Raw genomic sequence first — 20,113 nt, 5'->3', positions numbered from 1 at the left:
TCCCTACTTTAATCAACCAAAAAACAATTAACAGACCAAAATATAAATTAAACAATAAGCTTTTATTTATATTCAGCAAAAAAAGCATACAACGAACAAGAAAAAACAATTTTTATTATTCAAATTAATTTTTCCAATTTTACTTCTATTTAAACACAATATTTATAGCTTATAGCACACACAATTGCTGTATAAACTTTGTTTTTTTTAATAACAGTATATGTTGTCATATTTTACAATTCAGAAAAAATATATTAATAATGCATAATGCAAAGCCACATGCCCCTTCATGCTTTCTGTGCTCGTTTTCTGGTATTTCTGCAAAATACAGTCATCATTACAGTCACACACACACACACATGCACACACACACACACACACACACACGCATACGCTTCCTCCCTCCAGGTTCTTGCTGTTCTGTTCTGTTCTGTTCTCCACTCTGCTGGGTGCACTCTCCTTAATTGAATTCTGCAGCTCATTGATTATTATTGTTGGCCTTCCGAGCTACACAGGCGAGCCTGAGCTAGACCGCACCACATCAAGGTCTGCCTCTTTCTATCACACACTAACACAGTCTCCGGGCAAAGAAAACGGGAGCTGTGTGTACACTCAGAGTGTGTGTGTGTGTGTGTGTGGAAAAGCGGACGACAAAGATTGCAATTAAGAATAATTGCAATCCAATTATGGGCACGGTACATTTCTTAAATGCGCAATTCAATTCAAGCCCAGCTGTACTTGTACTTAAATATAAAATGTTGACATGTCGTCTATAATGTAAATGCACTTTATAGGACTTTTTGACTCGCGGGCCGCATTGATATGACAAAATTTATGGGGGGGGGGGCAGACTATATATTTTACACGCAACAGTCCACCTGGTATTATTGTATCTGTAAAATTGTCATGCAATCTGCTATTATTATTTATTATTTTATATTTATATTTAAATATATTAAAAATAATAAAATATTATAATAATTACAATAAAATTAAAATAATAATTATTATATTATTATTTTGTAAAATATGCAAATATAACAATATTATATATAATTAATATAATAATTAGCATTAATATAATAATTATAATAATCATAATAGTTCTCATAATAATTATAATAATCTAATAATCTAATAATAATCTAAAAATAATAATAATAATTATTATTATTATTATTATGTGCTTGTGTCCCTTTTTTCAGGAGCACTTTGTAAACAACAGACCATGTCAAAAAACGAAATTGATAAGGTTGGCTCAGGCCATGATGCCAGGTTGTATGTTGAGTTTAAATGAAATACTTTGGAAAGATTGGGCGGGCCGTATTCAAACACTTGGCGGGCCGGATGTGGCCCCCGGGCCGTAGTTTGCCCACCCCTGTTATAGGAGGACAAACCTGCCTTTAGAATGACGATTACATCTTCATATCTCGCATAGGGATGGGCATAAATCCAAAATAAATCATAGCGATAATTATTGGAAAAAAATCAGCTTAAAAATCGATATCAGATTTTTTCCACCGTGGAAGATATGTCATGTTACGCATATCGATATAGGAAATTGAGAGATGGACAATATCGGCGTATCAGTTTTCATAAAAAAGCCAATATCGAACATCCCTAGTTATGACTTAATAAATACAGTAATAAAGTATTGTTATTGTACTACTTCCTGCAACCAGCAGAGGCGCTGTGGGCTCATGCTTATGTAAGTTCTACTTCTTGCCGTGTAAAGCAGAAGAAGCACGGCAGGTACGGAAACCTGGAAGCAGGAGTTAAGAACAGACTCTCACATTGATGATTGTCAATCATAGAAATTCATTCCAATGTCCATCCCCGAAATTTTGTTTCTTTCGGATTTTTCCTGGTTAAGGATCTTTTTGATCCGCGTACTGATTTTTGGATTCAGCCCTTTATATTCCGGATGCCCTTCCTGACGAATACCTCAAGCTACATTTCGGAAAAACCGACAGGTAAGCCAATAAAAAAGCCGATATCGAACATCCCTAGTTATGACTTAATAAATACAGTAATAAAGTATTGTTATTGTACTACTTCCTGCAACCAGCAGAGGTGCTGTGGGCTCATGCTTATGTAAGCAGGAGTTAAGAACAGACTCTCCCATCCCGTTAAAAATAATATCTTCTTTAGATGAAATGATTGTCAATCATAGAAATTCAGTCCGATGTCCATCCTTGAAATTTTGTTTCGTTCGGCTTTTTCCGGGTTACGGATCTTTTTGATCCGCGTAATATTTCAGTCGTTTATATTCCGGCTGCACTTCCTGACAAATACCTCAAACTATATTTCGAAAAAACTGACATGTACTTCCTAACGGGGAAACCTGAAGTTGTGAGATACAGAACGATGAGAGTTGGACAATATCGGCGTATCGGTTTTCGTCAAAAAAGCCGATATCGAACATCCCGAGTTATGACTTAATAAATACAGTAATAAAGTATTGTTATTGTACTACTTCCGAAATTTTGTTTCGTTCGGCTTTTTCCTGGTTACGGATCTTTTTGATCCGCATAGTACTTCAGCCATTTATATTCCGGATGCACTTCCTGATGAATACCTCAAACTATATTTCGGAAAAAACGACATGTACTTCCTAACGGGGAAACCTGAAGTTATGAGATACAGAACCAGAAGTTTTGGTACACTTTGTCATCCAAAACAATGGCAAAGTGTCCATAAACCTTTGACCGGTACTTTGTGCACACTTCCTTTGTTGCATTTCTTCTTCTTCACACTTCCAAACTTTGACCACAAAACGACATCGTTTTCGACATTGTTGGCGAAATTTCGTACACTTTTCGCATTTCGTACACTTTCTGACAACTTCCTGTTACCCTTATGCGCGTGTCATATAAACATGGCGGATATATATTTATCACTTATACATCACATCTTAACAGCAAAGAATATTTATACCTTTTTTTTTTCTCCAAATCAGCACTCCATTCATGCGGAGGTGTGCAGCTAGCGTATAACTACTTTTAGCGTAGCGTAGCTTAGCATAAGAATGAGTATGAAAAGCTTTTGGGATAGAAAATAATAGAACAGATGTGAAATATTTGCATGAAGTCCTTGTGATGACTGACGTGTCCTCGTTTATGGGATCTCTTAGTCACGCTGGGTCTTCTCTCGGTGGTCCGCCTCCACCATGACCAGCTGAGGGTCCTCCACAACGGGGCTGTCCACCCTCACCAGCTCCCCTTCCTCCACGTGGACGCCCAGCCCGTTCTCCTCGTTCTCCGCCTCGGTTGCCGCAGCCATGTCGGTGCTCTCCGCCGCCGCCTCCGCTTCCGCTTCGCCGTCTCGGATCTTCTTGACATGGAAGGTGAACGGCGGCACGCGGTAGACGCTGGTCTTGGAGCGGGCGTAGACGGCGTGGTCAGGCGTGAGGGACTTCTTCACCTTCTCCCTGGAGTTCTTCATCTTGACACGGCGTTCCATGTTGGGGGTCATGCGGGAGCCCAGCTTGCCTATCTTCTTCTCCAGGCTGTGTTTGGTTTTCTCCAGGTTGTCGCGGGTTCTCTGCTTGGTCTTCTCCAGGTTCTCGCGGGTTCTCTGCTTGGTCTTCTCCAGGTTCTCCTTGGTCTTCAGCTTGGTTTTCTCCATCTCCTCCTTGGTGAAGGCCTTCTTTATGCTGGCCACTTGCCGCTTGGTGGAGCGTTGAAGCCGCTTGGTTCGGGACTCCTCCACAATCTCCTCGATCTCCACTTCCTCGTCCGAGTTGAGGTTGGGCGCTTGGGCGTCGCCCTCGACGCCCTCCTCGGGAATCTGCTGGAGAGCCTCCACTGTTCCATCTTCGGCAACCGTCTCACCTGTCTTGGCTGTCTTTGGGGCCTTCACTTGGTCCTGAAAGATTAATAGAACAGAAATTAATTAGAGCATGAATTAGAGCCCTCTGGACATGAAATAACACCCCTATATTGACTTTTAAACTCAAATTTACCCAAATTTGTAAATAAAAGAAAATAAAACCTTTTAGGGGCTGCACGATGTTCGAGTGCTTAGCGCTCAGACCTCACAGCTAGGAGACCAGGGTTCAATTCCACCCTCGGCCATCTCTGTGTGGAGTTTGCATGTTCTCCCCGTGCATGCGAGGGTTTTCTTCCGGGTACTCCGGTTTCCTCCCACATTCCAAAAAACATGCTAGGTTAATTAGCGACTCCAAATTGTCCATTAGGTATGAATGTGAGTGTGAATGGTTGTTTGTCTATATGTGCCCTGTGATTGGCTGGCCAACAGTCCAGGGTATACCCCGCCTCTTGCCCGAAGACAGCTGGGATAGGCTCCAGCACCCCCGCGACCCTCGTGAGGAAAAAGCGGTAATGAAAGAATGAATGAATGAATTAGAGCGGCAGTGACATTTCCATTTTGACATTTAAAGTGATGCAAAAATTAAATTTTCTAATTAATTTCTTTTCATTATCAACAGTCAATGATTGGCCTTTGGCTAAGGAATGAAATTAGAATTGTCACTACAGCTTTAACGCTCCATGCAACTTCAGACTGCCATCTAGTGGCCACACGGAAAAGGCCTCATTTACGTATTCAACGTCTTGAGGTTGATGTGGTTGCATTTATCAAAAGCCACATCAAGGAAATATCAAAATATCAGTAAAGCTAGGAGGCTTAGAGGAAACGACTGCACTTTTTTTTCTTTTTTTGGCGTCCTCTTCGTCAGAATGAAACAACCGCATGCACGTTTCCTGTGTAAAGGTAAAGGTTTAACTTTCATTTTAAAAGCTAAATTAACACAGATGTATATTTTTATTGAAGTAATAATCAAGTCAAGATAATAGACTCACATTAGACATGGGATTATTATTATTTTTGTTCTATTTGGCAAATGCAATAATGGAAAAAGGATTAAAAAGGGACACAAATGCACCATACAGCCATTGAATGCATCAGTTTTTGTAACGTACATTCATTCATTCATTTTGTACCGCTTATCCTCACGAGGGTTGCTGGAGCCTATCCAAGCTGTCTTCGGGCAAGAGGCAGGGGTACACCCTGGACTGGTGGCCAGCCAATCACAGGGCACATATAGACAAACAACCATTCACACTCACATTCATACCTATGGACAATTTGGAGTCGCTAATTAACCTAGCATGTTTTTGGAATGTGGGAGGAAACCGGAGTACCTGGAGAAAACCCACGCATGCACGGGGAGAACATGCAAACTCCACACAGAGATGGCCGAGGGTGGAATTGAACACTGGTCTCCTAGCTGTGAGGTCTAAGTGCTAACCACTCGAACACCGTGCCGCCCCTAAAAGGTTTTATTTTCTTTTATTTACACATTTGGGTAATACCAGTTTAAAAGTCAATATAGGGGTGTTATTTCATGTCCAGAGGGCTCTAATAATGCTTAAATATTCATTCATTTTCTACCGCTTATCCACACGAGGGTCGCCAGGGTGCTGGAGCCTATCCCAGCTGTCTTCGGGCAGAGAGGCGGGGTACACCCTGGACTGGTGGCCAGCCAATCACAGGGCACATATAGACAAACAACCATTCACACTCACATTCATACCTATGGACAATTTGGAGTCGCTAATTAACCTAGCATGTTTTTGGAATGTGGGAGGAAAACCGGAGTACCCGGAGAAAACCCACGCATGCACGGGGAGAACATGCAAACTCCACACAGAGATGGCCGAGGGTGGAATTGAACCCTGGTCTCCTAGCTGTGAGGTCTGCGCGCTAACCACTCGTCCACCGTGCAGCCTGTAACGTAATTCACCTGTTGCGAAACATCAAGTTCATGGAATGCACATTGGACAGCCCGAGCGCAGACAAAAGCTATTTTTAATTCCAACTAAACTCTGTATGCTCTATAATAAAACATCAAATCCTAAATATCTGATTTGACAATGTCAAGACAGATTAACAAAAGTAAGGGCGCGTTTCCAAGACGTAAAAATGGACATTCACTCTCTTTCTGGCGCTGTGGTGAAGTGGAGTGATCCGGACGCTTCTGTCTGTCTGCATGGGTTTATTCCGGGCTGGCCTTTTCCCTCTCTCTGGATTCCAACCTTCATTCCCTGGCTACCCGCCAAGCCGGTGTTGATCCCTACATGGACCGCCTCCCGCTCCACTGCATGCACGGCGATGGGTAAACACAGGGCAGCGTCGCCATGCCGACCAGCTCCACACCTCGCCGGGTGCAGCTGGTGGAGTTTTTTTAGAAGGGCGTCCGGCTGACGCCATGACGACGCCGACGCAAAAAAAAAACGGACGACTCTTTTTAGACACATACCGAGCAAAGTGATGATGTCATAAGGTGAAAGGTGATGGGAAGACATAGTGAGAGGTGGTGACAGCTCCTGGCCTCGGCTGAATGAACTACTGTGCTCCCTAACCTTTTAAAACCGATCCCTCTTGGCCGGCGTGGAAAGCACTATTAGAGCCCTCTGGACATGAAATAACACCCCTATATTGACTTTTAAACTCTTATTACCCAAATTTGTAAATAAAAGAAAATAAAACATTTTAGGGGCTGCACGGTGTTCGAGTGGTTAGCGCGCAGACCTCACAGCTAGGAGAAAAGGGTTCAATTCCACCCTCGGCCATCTCTGTGTGGAGTTTGCATGTTCTCCCCGTGCATGCGTGGGTTTTCTCCGGGTACTCCGGTTTCCTCCCACATTCCAAAAACATGCTAGGTGAATTAGCGACTCCAAATTGTCCATAGGTATGAATGTGAGTGTGAATGGTTGTTTGTCTATATGTGCCCTGTGATTGGCTGGCCACCAGTCCAGGGTGTACCCCGCCTCTCTGCCCGGAGACAGCTGGGATAGGCTCCAGCACCCCGGCGACCCTCGTGTGGATAAGCGGTAGAAAATGAATGAATATTTAAGCATTATTAGAGCCCTCTAAACATGAAATAACACCCCTATATTGACTTTTAAACTCTTATTACCCAAATTTGTGAATAAAAGGAAATAAAACCTTTTAGGGCTGCACAGTGTTCGAGTGGTTAGCGTGCAGACCTCACAGCTAGGAGACCAGGGTTCAATTCCACCTTCAGCCATCTCTGTGTGGAGTTTGCATGTTCTCCCCGTGCATGCGTGGGTTTTCTCCGGTTCCTCCCACATTCCAAAAACATGCTAGTTTAATTAGCGACTCCAAATTGTCCATAGATATGATTGTGAGTGTGAATGGTTGTTTGTCTATATGTGCCCTGTGATTGGCTGGCCACCAGTCCAGGGTGTACCCCGCCTCCCTTGCCCGAAGACAGCCATGCATCAGCTTCCTGAAGTTGTACTGAAACCAAAGACAAAGTTCTCGTACTCCAACCGTTCACAATGTTTACGTCAAAGTCACGTAAAAATGAAACTGCATGCGAATGAGACATTGTTTAGGGCATAGGTTGCGGTGCGTTCGCGGTCTGCTTGTGACCCGGTAATGGAAAATTATGCATGCCCATTTGTGGCATGCATATAATTTCCAATTACGTACCACTGCATGTGATTCAAAAATTCAAAGTTTTCACAGAATTCTAAATATTCCAAGCTCCAAATTTCCAAATTTTCTGTACAATATTTCAGCATTCGCATTCTGAGTTCTTATTTCTCATAATTGGAGGACATGTTTTCAATATTTGTGTTCCAGGGAGAGTAGAAACTGAATGACGAGGGTGTGTTGCTGGAGTTTCCTGTGCAGTGAATCATACCTAAATGGAAATGTTGGTCTTGTGTGTGTTTGTGTGTGTGTGTGTGTTTGCGCACAACAACAGCTGAGTCAGTCGTTTTTATGAGGGAGTGCATTTACAAAAATAAAGAAAAAAAAAACAAAATTCTGAGAAAACAATATATCTACGGGCAATAAAAAAAAAACATTAAAAAATCCTGCTTGAAATATTAAATGTCATCAGAATGTTCTCGCTGTGGGTTTAATCGACTGTTGCCAGGGGCAACAGAGCAAACACTCCTCTCTGACTAAAGCTGCTGATGTCCGTCTTTCACCATCCCTCTTTCACCATCCCTCTTTCCAACCCACTGGACAATAGAAGCATCGCTTATCTGTTTTTTTTAAAATGCTGACATCCAGCACCAGTCAATTAGATGTGTGTAAACATGTAAACATGACCATATGTGTATCGCCATGACAACCGTAAGCTTCCTGTTTGTTGTCGGAGCACACAGACGTACAGCAAAAATGTCTTTTTTGCCGTCTCTGCTATTGGCTAACATACTATCAGTCTTTCAAACATTTTTTTTTTACTGTAGGTATTTCCAGGTGTGTGTGAGTGCCAGGAAAAAAAGCTCCGGAGGAGAAGTTGTTTGGCGCGGCCTGTTTTTGTTGGCATGCGTACATCACTAGACGCTGCATATAAGACAAACTTTGTTTTTTTCCGGAATAATTCTGCAACCCGGGCTGCACGGTGGTCGAGTGGTTGGCGCGCAGGCCTCGCAGCTAGGAGACCCGAGTTCGATTCCAACCTCGGCCATCTCTGTGTGGGTTTTCTCCGGTTTTCTCCGGTTTCCTCCCACATTACAAAAACATGCTAGGTTAATTAGCGACTCCAAATTGTCCATAGGTATGAATGTGAGTGTGAATGGTTGTTTGACTATATGTGCACTGTGATTGGCTGGCCACCAGTACCAGGGTGTACTCCAGCCTCTCTGCCCGAAGACAGCTGGGATAGGCTCCAGCACCCTCGAGACCCCCCCCCTGAGAAAATTAATGAATGAATTCTGTAGGACAGGCGGTGTACAAAGTGCGGCGCAGGGCTATTTGAGGCACCTCGTTTTTAATGGACATGAGCCATATTCTACAAATTGGCCAAATTTCAGAATAACAGCATCTGACACCCTGGTGGCGGCGTCAATATTTTCTGGGTGTATTTTTGGGCGATTGCGGGTGCGAGCTTGGGAGCCACCCGTTTATGATTTGTAAGGGGGGGGGTGTGTAGTAGTTTTCCTTGGACTGTGTTTGCATCTCCTGTTCCTACTTCCTGGTATTATCCATATTTTAAGGTGTGTTATTAATTAATAAAGACTTTATTGAACCAATCTTCCATCATGTCCTTGAACCCCCCGCGGTAATGCTACATGAAATGATTGGGAAACACGACAATGGGCGTCGTCTGGTATCGTAGACCAATACGTTTAGGAATACTGCTGCATTTAAATTCCTGATCACTCTCCACCAACATGTCTGCTGTTCCTTTTCGGGAAGTGGGACGACTGGGACTTCATGGTGGCACGCAAGTGGGCGAGGGAGAGAAAGAGAGAGAGAGAGATCAGCTGTCGGATCCCGTCTGCTCCTTGCAGCTGTGGGGCCTCGCTTTCACAATGAGTGATATCGCACGACGTATGCACGGAACGGCGGTAGGACGTCCTTAAAATAAGCAACCTCGATGCGTCTGGGCGATCAATCGTGACGGTCAAACACGAGCTCCAAATAAAGCTGCAACAACCGAGCATTCATGCTGACGGGAACGCAGACGGTGGAGTAAGAAGCAGCGACAACTCACCTCAGAGTTTCCACGGGTGGAAGACTCGGAACAAATATCCACTCTTTTGGGACATTATGTAAGATTTAACATGTTTTTTACAGTTATATGTCACCGAAAGGACACTTGTTTGTGTCATATTGTTCAATTTGTTAGCATGACTAGTATGAAAAAATGTAGCAATGCTACTTGTTTACTTAGCTAGTCCAAAAAAATTAAAATATTATGTTATATATATTCATTAATTCATTCATTTTCTACCGCTTATCCTCACGAGGGTCCTCGTGCTGGAGCCCTTCGGGCGAAAAGCGATGTACACCCTGGACTAGTCGCCAGCCAATCACAGGGCACATATAGACAAACAACCATTCACACTCACATTCATACCTATGAACAATTTGGAGTCGCTAATGCTAACCTAGCATGTTTTTGGAATGTGGGAGGAGAAAACCCACGCGTGGAACGTGCAAACGCCACACAGAGATGGCCGAGGATGGAATCGAACTCGGGTCTCCCAGCTGTGAGGTCAGGACGCTAACCACTAGCCCGCCATGCAGCTCAGGGGTGCAGAATTATTCCGGAAAACAGGTTGCGCCAAACGACTTCTACCCCGTACGCTTACCACTTGACCACCGTGCATCCCTATTTATTTATTTATTTATTTATTTATTTAATTAATTTTTAAATAGTACAAGTATGTTGAGACAAACAACCATTCACACTCACATTCATACCTATGGACAATTTGGAGTCGCTAATGCTAACCTAGCATGTTTTTGGAATGTGGGAGGAGAAAACCCACGCGTGGAACGTGCAAACTCCACACAGAGATGGCCGAGGGTGGAATCGAACTCGGGTCTCCCAGCTGTGAGGTCAGCACGCTAACCACTAGACTACCATGCAGCTCAGGGGTGCAGAATTATTCCGGAAAACAGGTTGCGCCAAACGACTTCTACCCCGTACGCTAACCACTTGACCACCGTGCATCCCTATTTATTTATTTATTTATTTATTTATTTATTTATTTATTTATTTATTTATTTATTTATTTATTTATTTATTTATTTATTTAATTTTTAAATAGTGCAAGTATGTTGAGACAAACAACCATTCACACTCACATTCATACCTATGGACAATTTGGAGTCGCTAATGCTAACCTAGCATGTTTTTGGAATATGGGAGGAGAAAACCCACGCGTGGAACGTGCAAACTCCACACAGAGGTGGCCGAGGGTGGAATCGAACTCGGGTCTCCCAGCTGTGAGGTCAGGACGCTAACCACTAGACCACCATGCAGCTCAGGGGTGCAGAATTATTCCGGAAAACAGGTTGCGCCAAACGACTTCTACCCCGTACGCTAACCACTTGACCACCGTGCATCCCTATTTATTTATTTATTTATTTATTTATTTATTTATTTATTTATTTATTTATTTATTTATTTATTTATTTATTTATTTATTTATTTATTTATTTATTTATTTAATTTTTAAATAGTGCAAGTATGTTGAGACAAACAACCATTCACACTCACATTCATACCTATGGACAATTTGGAGTCGCTAATGCTAACCTAGCATGTTTTTAATAGTAATAATAACAAAATCAACATGTTTTATTAACTTTTTTTATTAAATAAATATTTATATATTTTTATCAAATTAATTATTTATTTGTATTTTTTTCAATAAAATTTTGTAAAACAGAGTTTGGCAAACAACAATAAAGTCCCAATATAAAAAATATTTTTCATATTTTACTTTTCAGGCCCTCGTGGTCTAGTCCATCATGTTTACACCTGCACTGTTCAACATGGCCGAAAAGGAGCAGATAGATGTCCAATTTGTCCAAGATGTTACCAATTTTCTAATAAAATGCAAATGTCTACTAGTAACATTAATAGAGTTTGTAGATATTTTTTAGTATTTTATTTTAGTATTTATTATTTTTTATAGTATTTTATTTAGTATTTATATTGATGATACTTATGTACTAGCAAGTTTCTGAAGTGACCGGGCATGCTTGCTGACATGCAACAGTGAAATATGGCGCCTGTCGGCCATCTTTCCACTGCCTCTCAAGTCTAAAGTAAGGCACGCTGAATTTGAAGACAGACGATATAGTGTCTGAGTGGTGTTGCAAATAAGAACCTCCGTTGGGGTTCTGGGTTAAAGGTTCCGAGTTGGAGTACGGCGGGACCGGGAGGGGTAAAATCTGAAACGAAGGGAGGGGAGCGGGGTAGATGCCAGCGAGATGAATCACAAAGCCAACTTAGCATCACTTGGCGGTTTTGTTTTTGAAGTCCCCCAGTTGTCGGGCTCTGAGGGGGGGCTTAGCGAAGTGCCGCATAACGACTGCACGGCGGTAACAAAGTGGAACTGATTGCTGCACGCCGTGGGCGGGGCTGACGGCTAAAATGTAGCGCCGGGCGAAACTAGTTGGCCGCGATCCCCCCCGAGAGGTCGATGAGTTTGGCACAAAAAACTGACAAGTGAGACGTGTGAGAGTGGAGTGCGGGGGGGTGGGGGGGGTTATATCAGCTGCAACCAAACACACCCAGATTCCAGTCCGCACGCTCCGACACAAGACATCACGAACCCGATTAAAATCGATGCGTTGATACGCAGACATGAATAGGACGAGTCAAATAAAGCCTCATCCTCATAAAAGTAACTTTATCAGGCAGGATGTGCGATGTTGTCGTTTTAGACGCCCCATACAATGGTAACATAGACCTAGCCCCTGCTGGCCGTTTGAAAGAATGCAGCTTCACTGTAACTTCCGGGTGTTTAAGCTGCTACTTCAAACCCTAACCATGTTGTTACGGCCATGTTATAATCTCCTCTAAAAAAAAAAAAGACTAAAATCATCACACAGCAACTTAACACTCAAAGGTAGGTAAGAAATATACAAGACAAGGACCTTTTTGAGTTTGTAATAAAAAAGAAAACTATTTTAACTACGAGTACGAGCTGCTACTTCAAACCCTAACCATGTTGTTACGGCCATGTTCTTATCTCATGGCATCTCCTACTTCCTCATATCCTACTAATCGTTTAAATACTGCGTCGCCCGCGAGCCAGTGAGGAAACGGGAGCTCTTTCTTTCCCAGGAGCCAATCACGAGCTATAACAGATTGGTGTCATCTTAGAAAAAAAGGCTAAAATCATCACACAGCAACTTAACAGTCAAAGTTAGGTAAGAAATAACTATTTTAACATAAAATAAAATAGAAAACTATTTTAACTTCTTTCCATCATGCACTGCTTCCCATCTCATCAGAGGAAGGTAGGATTGTGCGGCTTCAACAGGAAATTACAGTAATTAATTGCTTTTAATTAATTAATTGTATTAATTACAATTCACAAATTGTAAATTTTAATTAAATAATTCTTAGTTCCTTAATAATAATAGTAATAATACAATTTATTTGTATAGCGCTTACAGCGCAGTAATTAATTTCTTTTAATTAATTAATTTTATTAATTACAATTAACAAATTATTAATTTTAATTAAATAATTCTTAGTTCCTTAATAATAATAATAATAATAATACATTTTATTTGTATAGCGCTTACAGCGCAGTAATTAATTTATTTTAATTAATTAATTTTATTAATTACAATTAACAAATTATTAATTTTAATTAAATAATTCTTAGTTCCTTAATAATAATAATAATAATACATTTTATTTGTATAGTGCTTACAGCACAGTAATGAATTACTTTTAATTAATTAATTTTATTAATTACAATTTACAAGTTATTAATTTTAATTAAATAATTATTAGTTCCTTAATAATAACTATAATAATAATAATAATAAATTTTATTTGTATAGCGCTTTTCAAAATACTCAAAGATGCTTTACAGTAAAGAAACATGGAGTTGAGTAAAAGATGCATTAAAATACAGCATTCATACATTCATTCAGAGCTAAAAAAAAAAAAAACAAGGCTAAAAGAGAAAGTAGCTGGCCCCTTATTGGTTTGGGGTATGACATATATGGGGGACATATATTTTACCACTGTTGCCAGCTAACACGACCGCGGGTGTAATTATAAAATCATCCTAAAGATATGTAGCTATTCTAGGTGCATAGAGACCGAGTTAAATTCGGATTAAAACATGACACCCGTAGTTAACGCCGCATTATTAAGCTATAACGTCCATCGGCGGCAAGCAAGGCCGAAAGCCGGGAAGTAACGACCGCACACACGCAGGTACCGCCCTTAAAAAGGACCTGCATATATTCCATTGACATTCAGTGTCGCCGCAACCTCCGCATGCCTAACCCTTATCTCATCCTTAACCCCATTCTGAGTCTAAACTGGTCCCGCTGCAGCACATTAACACACACAAAGGGGAAAGCGGTAAAAGTCCAGTGGAGAGTTGCAACCGCGCCAATATCTCGCCGGCCTGTTGAATGAAAAACAATAAATAGAACACAGAGGGAGGGTAACAGAATAGCCACGGGCACCATGATAGGGGCTACCTCGTTGTACAGCTGCTCGGAAAACGTGATCCTGGTTCTAACAATGATAACGCTATTAGTGTTGATTCATTAAAATGCTTTTAGTCGGGGTTGAGCCATTCCTTAAATGACACAGCACGGATAAAGATTCAAGCTAACTTTGCCGGACTTGCATGGATACGAGTACATCTGTACTAACAAGAATTTTGTCAGATTTTGTGCAAAAAAAAAATAAAAAAAATAAAAATCTACCGTAAAGCGTTGGAATGACAAGCTACACAGACAGCCCTGTGATAATAACTTGATGAGCCAGAGCTCAAAGAAAAAATAAAAAAAAGATCTGTGGCGCTCCAAATGTGTCTGTGGCAGGCCGCAAAACCAAATAGGAAGTACCACGGTGCAACAATGTGTAGAAGAGTGCAACGTATATCAATTTAAAAAAGACCGTTTTGGAAAACCAAGAAAATATAGCTGGATAGGTGCTGATTCTGGAAGATCTAGAAAGCTTTCTGAGTGGGAAAAATGAGCATAATAAGTTTTTATTATTATTATTTTATTTTTTATTATTATTTAGCATAATAACATTTTTATTATATATATATATAATAGTATATATAATGTATATATATTATATTTTTAATTTTAATTGTAAAATATTTAAAATAAGTTAAAAAAATATTTATAGGCCTATGTAATAACCTATTGAGTGTTATTGACCTGTAACAATATTTTAGGAACGTTATACAGTTTATGATTGGAACGTCTTGAATGCAGTTTATGAAAGGTATGAAAATTAATTCTGTCTTGTGTGTACACCACAGATGAAAAGTTTGGGCTTCCTTTATGCCTTAATAATAATAATAATGATAACAATAACAATAACAATAACAATAATAATAATAATAATAATAATAATAATCATAATAATAATAAACATTAAATTGGATTTATTCATCAATTTTACTGTATGCACCCCCAATGCAGACAACATCAGAAACACCTGCTCGGCGTAATTTATTAAGCCCAAATATCTTCGCTTGCATGTCTGCCGGATGCCAATAGTGTAATCCGCTCCTGCTGCAAAAATTCCGATGCAGGGAACGTGAAAACCTTTCGGCATACCAAAGCAGATCCTCTGACTAACTGACACGCATGAAAGCGAAAGCTCTCTTGACCTCTTATGCTCTAGATGCTTGCTAGAAAAAGACATATTTAAGACTTAGTCAGTGTTAATGTGAAAATATACAGTAGATGGACATTTGCATATTCACGGATTTCTTTTCTCTGCTTTAAATTGTAAACAATTCCTTTCTTTATGATAACTTCAAGGAAAAGTGTACTTTTTCTAGAATTCCCAATCCTTATATAAGACTTGAACACACCTCTTTCTCTTTTCTGTGCGTTATAAAGATATAAAAATAGGTAAAAAGAGACAACACAATGTGACCTGCATATTAACATTATTAGGGCTCAAGCACTGACTATTGTAATCGTAATGTTTATTATTATTATTATTATTATTCTCCCAAAATGATCGTGATTTTGAGGGCCTTAACATGCCCGAAAACTCACCAAATTTGGCGAGCGCATCAGGTCTGGCGAAAAATTTGATATTTTACGTATGGGTTTCAAATATAATGTTAATATATAATGTATAATGTAAAATAAATATAAAATATAATGTAATTGACTCTGCGCCACCTTGAAATTTAAAAAAAAATTAGCCCCCGCCACCAGTTTCACCGATCGTCACGAAACTTGATGGATACGTCTATCACGACAGGACGCACCAAAAAGTCTCAAGAACCCATATTGCAAAACCAACAGGAAGTCGGCCATTTTTAATAGCGTCGGCCATTTTCAGGCCAGAAGTAGGCGCCACAAGTACCTTCCGCACGGTCCGATTGTCGCAAATTTTTTAATGGAGGTTCGGGGCGTCGGACGGGACGTGACCGCATATCCGCCTTGTAGTGTCGCCCCCTCCTGGTAGAAAATTGTAAGTCCCGTAACTCCCTTGCGACTTATTCGATCACCCCGTTTTTTTTGTACGACGTGTCCGCGCGCGAGCGTACCCCCTGACTCGCACATCAGGGTGCTCGAGCCCGCTCATCACTGCTTGCGGTTTTAATTATTTATTATTATTATACTGAAAGGTCAAATTAACGCAAGGTGTAGCGTTTATTTCGATGTTGCGTTGAGTAAAAATATCGTAATTATGACATGTTAGCATGAATGTGCCTGTTGCTACATGGCTACAGCATTAATAGAAAAACCATAAAACCTTGTTGGAGGGCTTTGGAGGTGTTTTAATAGCGGGCTTTGGATACGGAATAGGTGCATGCCATTACTTTTTTTATCTGTTTTTATATCTTTAGAACGCACACACAAAAAAAAAAAAGTGTGTTCAGGACAAACAAGCGCTGCTGCTGCAAGCTAAACCTCCAGCAGCCGGACGTGAGAACATCTGCTAAAAACAGAGCGGCGCGGGGGCGAGTGTCAAGTTCACAACGGTAGCGCCGTCGCTCAGCGGCTCGGCCGTCACCCTCTCTCGAACATTATCTCACAATGTGGCCTTTATTTTACGACTTTTGTTTTCCAAAATAATTCGGCTGCTGACAGGTACAAATAGCCTGCTCTCTCAAATCATGAAGGGGGGGGGGGGGGACCTTTAGCATGCTAACTACTGTACATCATCTTGTGCTGCAGGAGCGTGCCAACTATGCTCAGAGGCGGGGGTGGGGCCAGCGTTTAGGGGCCGAATATTTTTATTTACACCTATCGTATTTATAGCTTTTGACTGCGTAATCATAATGGGAGTGGCCGGAAGAAAAACCTTCACACGACACCGCGCAACATTCTAAAATGCTGTTTGCAGACATTGCTCGCTGTTTTCTGTTAAAGCTAACGACTTCCGTGTGACGCCGCTTCATTTTCGCGATGAAAATAATAAACTTCCCCAGGTCTGTGCCAACACGGGAAATTGGTGCATGGCAAGTTTTGCACAAATATGCAATGTCTTTTTTTACTACCACATGTCTGACTCATTGGTTAGCATGCAAACAATTACTGTTGCAGCACCGTAGGGGCTACCTGATGCAGGCCGATATTGTTTTGCTGTGAGTATTATCACGCTAAATAATGTAGGCTCAGCCTCGCCCCCGTCAGCCAATCACAGGGCACATATAAACAAACATATAAACAAAACTCAGATCTCCTAGCTGTGAGGTCTGCGCGCCAACCACACGACCACCGTGCAGCCCGGTTACAAAACATTCATTCAACTCCACACAGAGAGTGGAATTGAACTCTGGTCTCCTAGCTGTGAGGTCTGCGCGCTAACCACTCGAACATTGTGCAGCCCCTAAAAGCTTTTATTTTCTTTTATTTACAAATTTGGTTAATACAAGTTTAAAAGTCAATATAGGGGTGTTATTTCATGTCTAGAGGGCTCTAATAATGCTTAAATATGAATTCATTTTCTACCGCTTATCCACACGAGGGTCACGGAGGGTGCTGGAACCTATCCTAGCTGTCTTCAAGCGAGAGGCGGGGTACACCCTGGACTGGTGGCCAGCCAATCACAGGGCACATATAGACAAACAACCATTCACACTCACATTCATACCTATGGACAATTTGGAGTCGCTAATTAACCTAGCATGTTTTTGGAATGTGGGAGGAAACCGGAGTACCCGGAGAAAACCCACGCATGCACGGGGAGAACATGCAAACTCCACAGATCTCCTAGCTGTAAGGTCTGTGCGCTAACCACACGACCACCGTGCAGCCCGGTTACAAAAAATGGTTTCCAATACTGTAAAATTGAGTTGAATATTAGTAAAAAATTTAATTATGATTATAAATCTACATTAATTCACTCAGATGGCAGCTGCTTGCTTAGTATTATGCAACTCCTCCCCCTCAAAAAACGCCATAGTCAGCATGACTGGATCCCTATGCAAATGAATCACTTGGGCTTTTTTTAAATGTGCCCCATGATTCTGCCTAACAACAAGTGACCATGCGGCATATTTTCACGATTCTTTTTCTACTTTATGGCGGATGAATGGAAATGAAACACGGTTGTCTTGTTGTGTTCTGTATCGCTGGTGTGGACGCCGGAGAATTAGCGCAAAGAGGCGGTGTCGTGATCATCACCTGTCAATCACAAAGCTGGGATTGTAGCCCCCTTTTACACCGCCTAAAAAAAACCGAATTTATCCGCTGTTGCTGTGCTGTATAAAACCTAACCGAGTTCTAGGTACCGCTTTTTTCCACCTGTGCTTTTCATACAGAACACAACAAAGCACGGTATTGCTGCTTTTGCCATTGTGCAAAGATCGGAGAAGCAGCAATACTTGAAGACATCTATGATCTAGTACACCTGGAAGATGAGGACTTTGAAGTTGCGCCTCTTGAGCAGCTCGCCCTCGTTGCTCTCCAGCTTCTTGATCTGGCCCGCCTGCTTCTCCAGGTTGCTCCGCACCGTCTTGACGTTGACGCTGACTTTGCGGACCTTGTCCAGCATCTTGTTAACGGTGGTGGCCGTCCCCAGGTGGCTCTTGGAGAGCTTGCTCAGCTCCCCCTGGATGGTGGACACCGACTTCTCCATGGCCTCCTGCCGAGCCTCCAGCCCGTTCTGAGTCAGCTGGATCTGGTCCACTACCCCGATGATTTTGTCGAGGAGGGACAGAACCATGACGCCGTTCACCTGGGCTTCGGTCTTCTCTGCAGAGCTGACAGCCAGCACCAGGTCCACTTCTTCGGCGACTTTACCGCCGTCCACCGCCGGCTCTGTGGCAGCGCCCACAAGTGCGACCTCGTCGTCATCGTCGTAGGGGACCTCTGCCACAGTACCGAGCTCTTTCTGGACCGATGTATCCGCCATGGCTGTCAGCTCCAAAAAAACAGCTTGCACTCCCTCTGCAGATAAAAATAAACCCCTTTAAAAATGACAAACAGGAGCGTCTCGGATACCCTCTTGCTTCTCGAAACGTTGCTGGCCTTCTTCTCCCTCGTAGCCTCTCACACTAAACCCTCTGTGCCACTGCTCCGGGATGCCAGCAAGCCAAGGGGAGTTGGGCCTCTCAAAGCTCAGGCACTCAAATGCCTCCGCTCCATGTGAAACCACCCAGTCAGATTTTTTTCCTGACGAACCCCTACTGGCTCCACCTTGCTGCCGGGACTCCACCCCGTTCTGTACCCCACACCCCTGGCACATGGGCGGCGTATCAGCAAGTGACAAACAGCGGACATGATACACTGTTTGAGTGAAGGCAGAGGCGGGATATAAAATGACATTAACTGAACCCGGGTGCATTAAAAAAATGAAAAAAAATTAATTAAATTAATAATGTTGACATTTATACCTTTTCTTAATAGAAAACTGAATTAGCAATGTGTAATTCATTCTGCAGTTCTTAGCTACTACCACTAGATGGCGGTAAGCAAAACAGGAGCCCAGAAAAGGACAATTGATACATTTAATCAACAAATATACATGCATATATACATATTACACAATATATATGTGTGTATATAATATATATGTATACTATATTGTCTTCAAACCAAATGTAACGGAAAAACAAACTTAATATTTGTTTCTGTGCTGTTTGTTTTTCAGGTGACACTCACCTTTCATTCAGATCCAGCACGGGGATAACAAATTCACAGCCATCCATGCTCAATTTGTTACCTTTTCCCATAATAAATAGCGTTAAACGGTAAGTGTTGATGTTAGCATTTAGCATTGCACTGTCTACAATAGTGTGGTATAGCCAGCTCATTCAAGCTAATGCAATGTTTACAGAAACTCACTACTGCCCCCATTTGGTTGGATTGTTGTAATACCTTGAAACGGAAGGCATTGTGTGTTTCCGGTATGTCCTTTCAAAGTAAGTCATCTATTGGGCTCGGCTATTGCGACAACTACTAATAAAAATTTTGTATCTAGAGCATGCTAACATAAAATGAGCGCACTCGCTCAATTCCACATGTCCAAAAAGAAGATTTTATGCGACACCTACCTTCTAATTGGTCGTCTGTTCAAATACGAACCCATAGCGTTCGTAATTCAGCCACAAAAAGAGAGAAAGCCTAGCATATGATTACTAATTCAGTCCAAGATGGTGAAAGTTGTTTCTGTCAGTCA

The 20,113-nt window shown here is 41.7% G+C and overlaps 1 protein-coding gene across 2 annotated transcripts; it reads right to left on the bottom strand.

The window, feature by feature from the left end:
* Positions 1 to 1,255: 1,255 nt before the first annotated feature.
* Positions 1,256 to 20,070, bottom strand: cavin1a (caveolae associated protein 1a). 2 transcript variants are annotated; one of them, XM_058049398.2, is made up of 3 exons: positions 19,989 to 20,070; positions 18,344 to 18,882; positions 1,256 to 3,867 (listed from the first exon to the last, which is right to left on the bottom strand). In XM_058049398.2, exons 2-3 carry the CDS (start codon positions 18,845 to 18,847, stop codon positions 3,130 to 3,132), a joined length of 1,242 nt encoding a protein of 413 aa, XP_057905381.2. In that variant the 5' UTR covers positions 18,848 to 18,882; positions 19,989 to 20,070; the 3' UTR covers positions 1,256 to 3,129. The 2 variants fall into 2 exon arrangements, with proteins under 2 accessions (XP_057905381.2, XP_057905380.2); XM_058049397.2 differs by lacking the exon at positions 19,989 to 20,070 and adding an exon at positions 19,597 to 19,773.
* Positions 20,071 to 20,113: the final 43 nt, after the last annotated feature.

This window comes from Doryrhamphus excisus, linkage group LG16 (assembly GCF_037039965.1).
Source record: "Doryrhamphus excisus strain RoL-2023G ecotype Guam linkage group LG16, RoL_Dexc_Guam_v1.1, whole genome shotgun sequence".
NCBI classification, from domain to species: domain Eukaryota; kingdom Metazoa; phylum Chordata; class Actinopteri; order Syngnathiformes; family Syngnathidae; genus Doryrhamphus; species Doryrhamphus excisus.
The sequence above is the reverse complement of the archived record's forward strand: the minus strand, read 5'-3'. Positions and strand labels throughout refer to the sequence as shown.

Coding starts and splice junctions, on each gene's coding strand:
- cavin1a (XM_058049397.2), bottom strand. Junction 3,868..18,343: donor TCAAAGTCCTCATCTTCCAG/GTGTACTAGATC, acceptor TTAATCTTTCAG/GACCAAGTGAAGGCCCCAAA.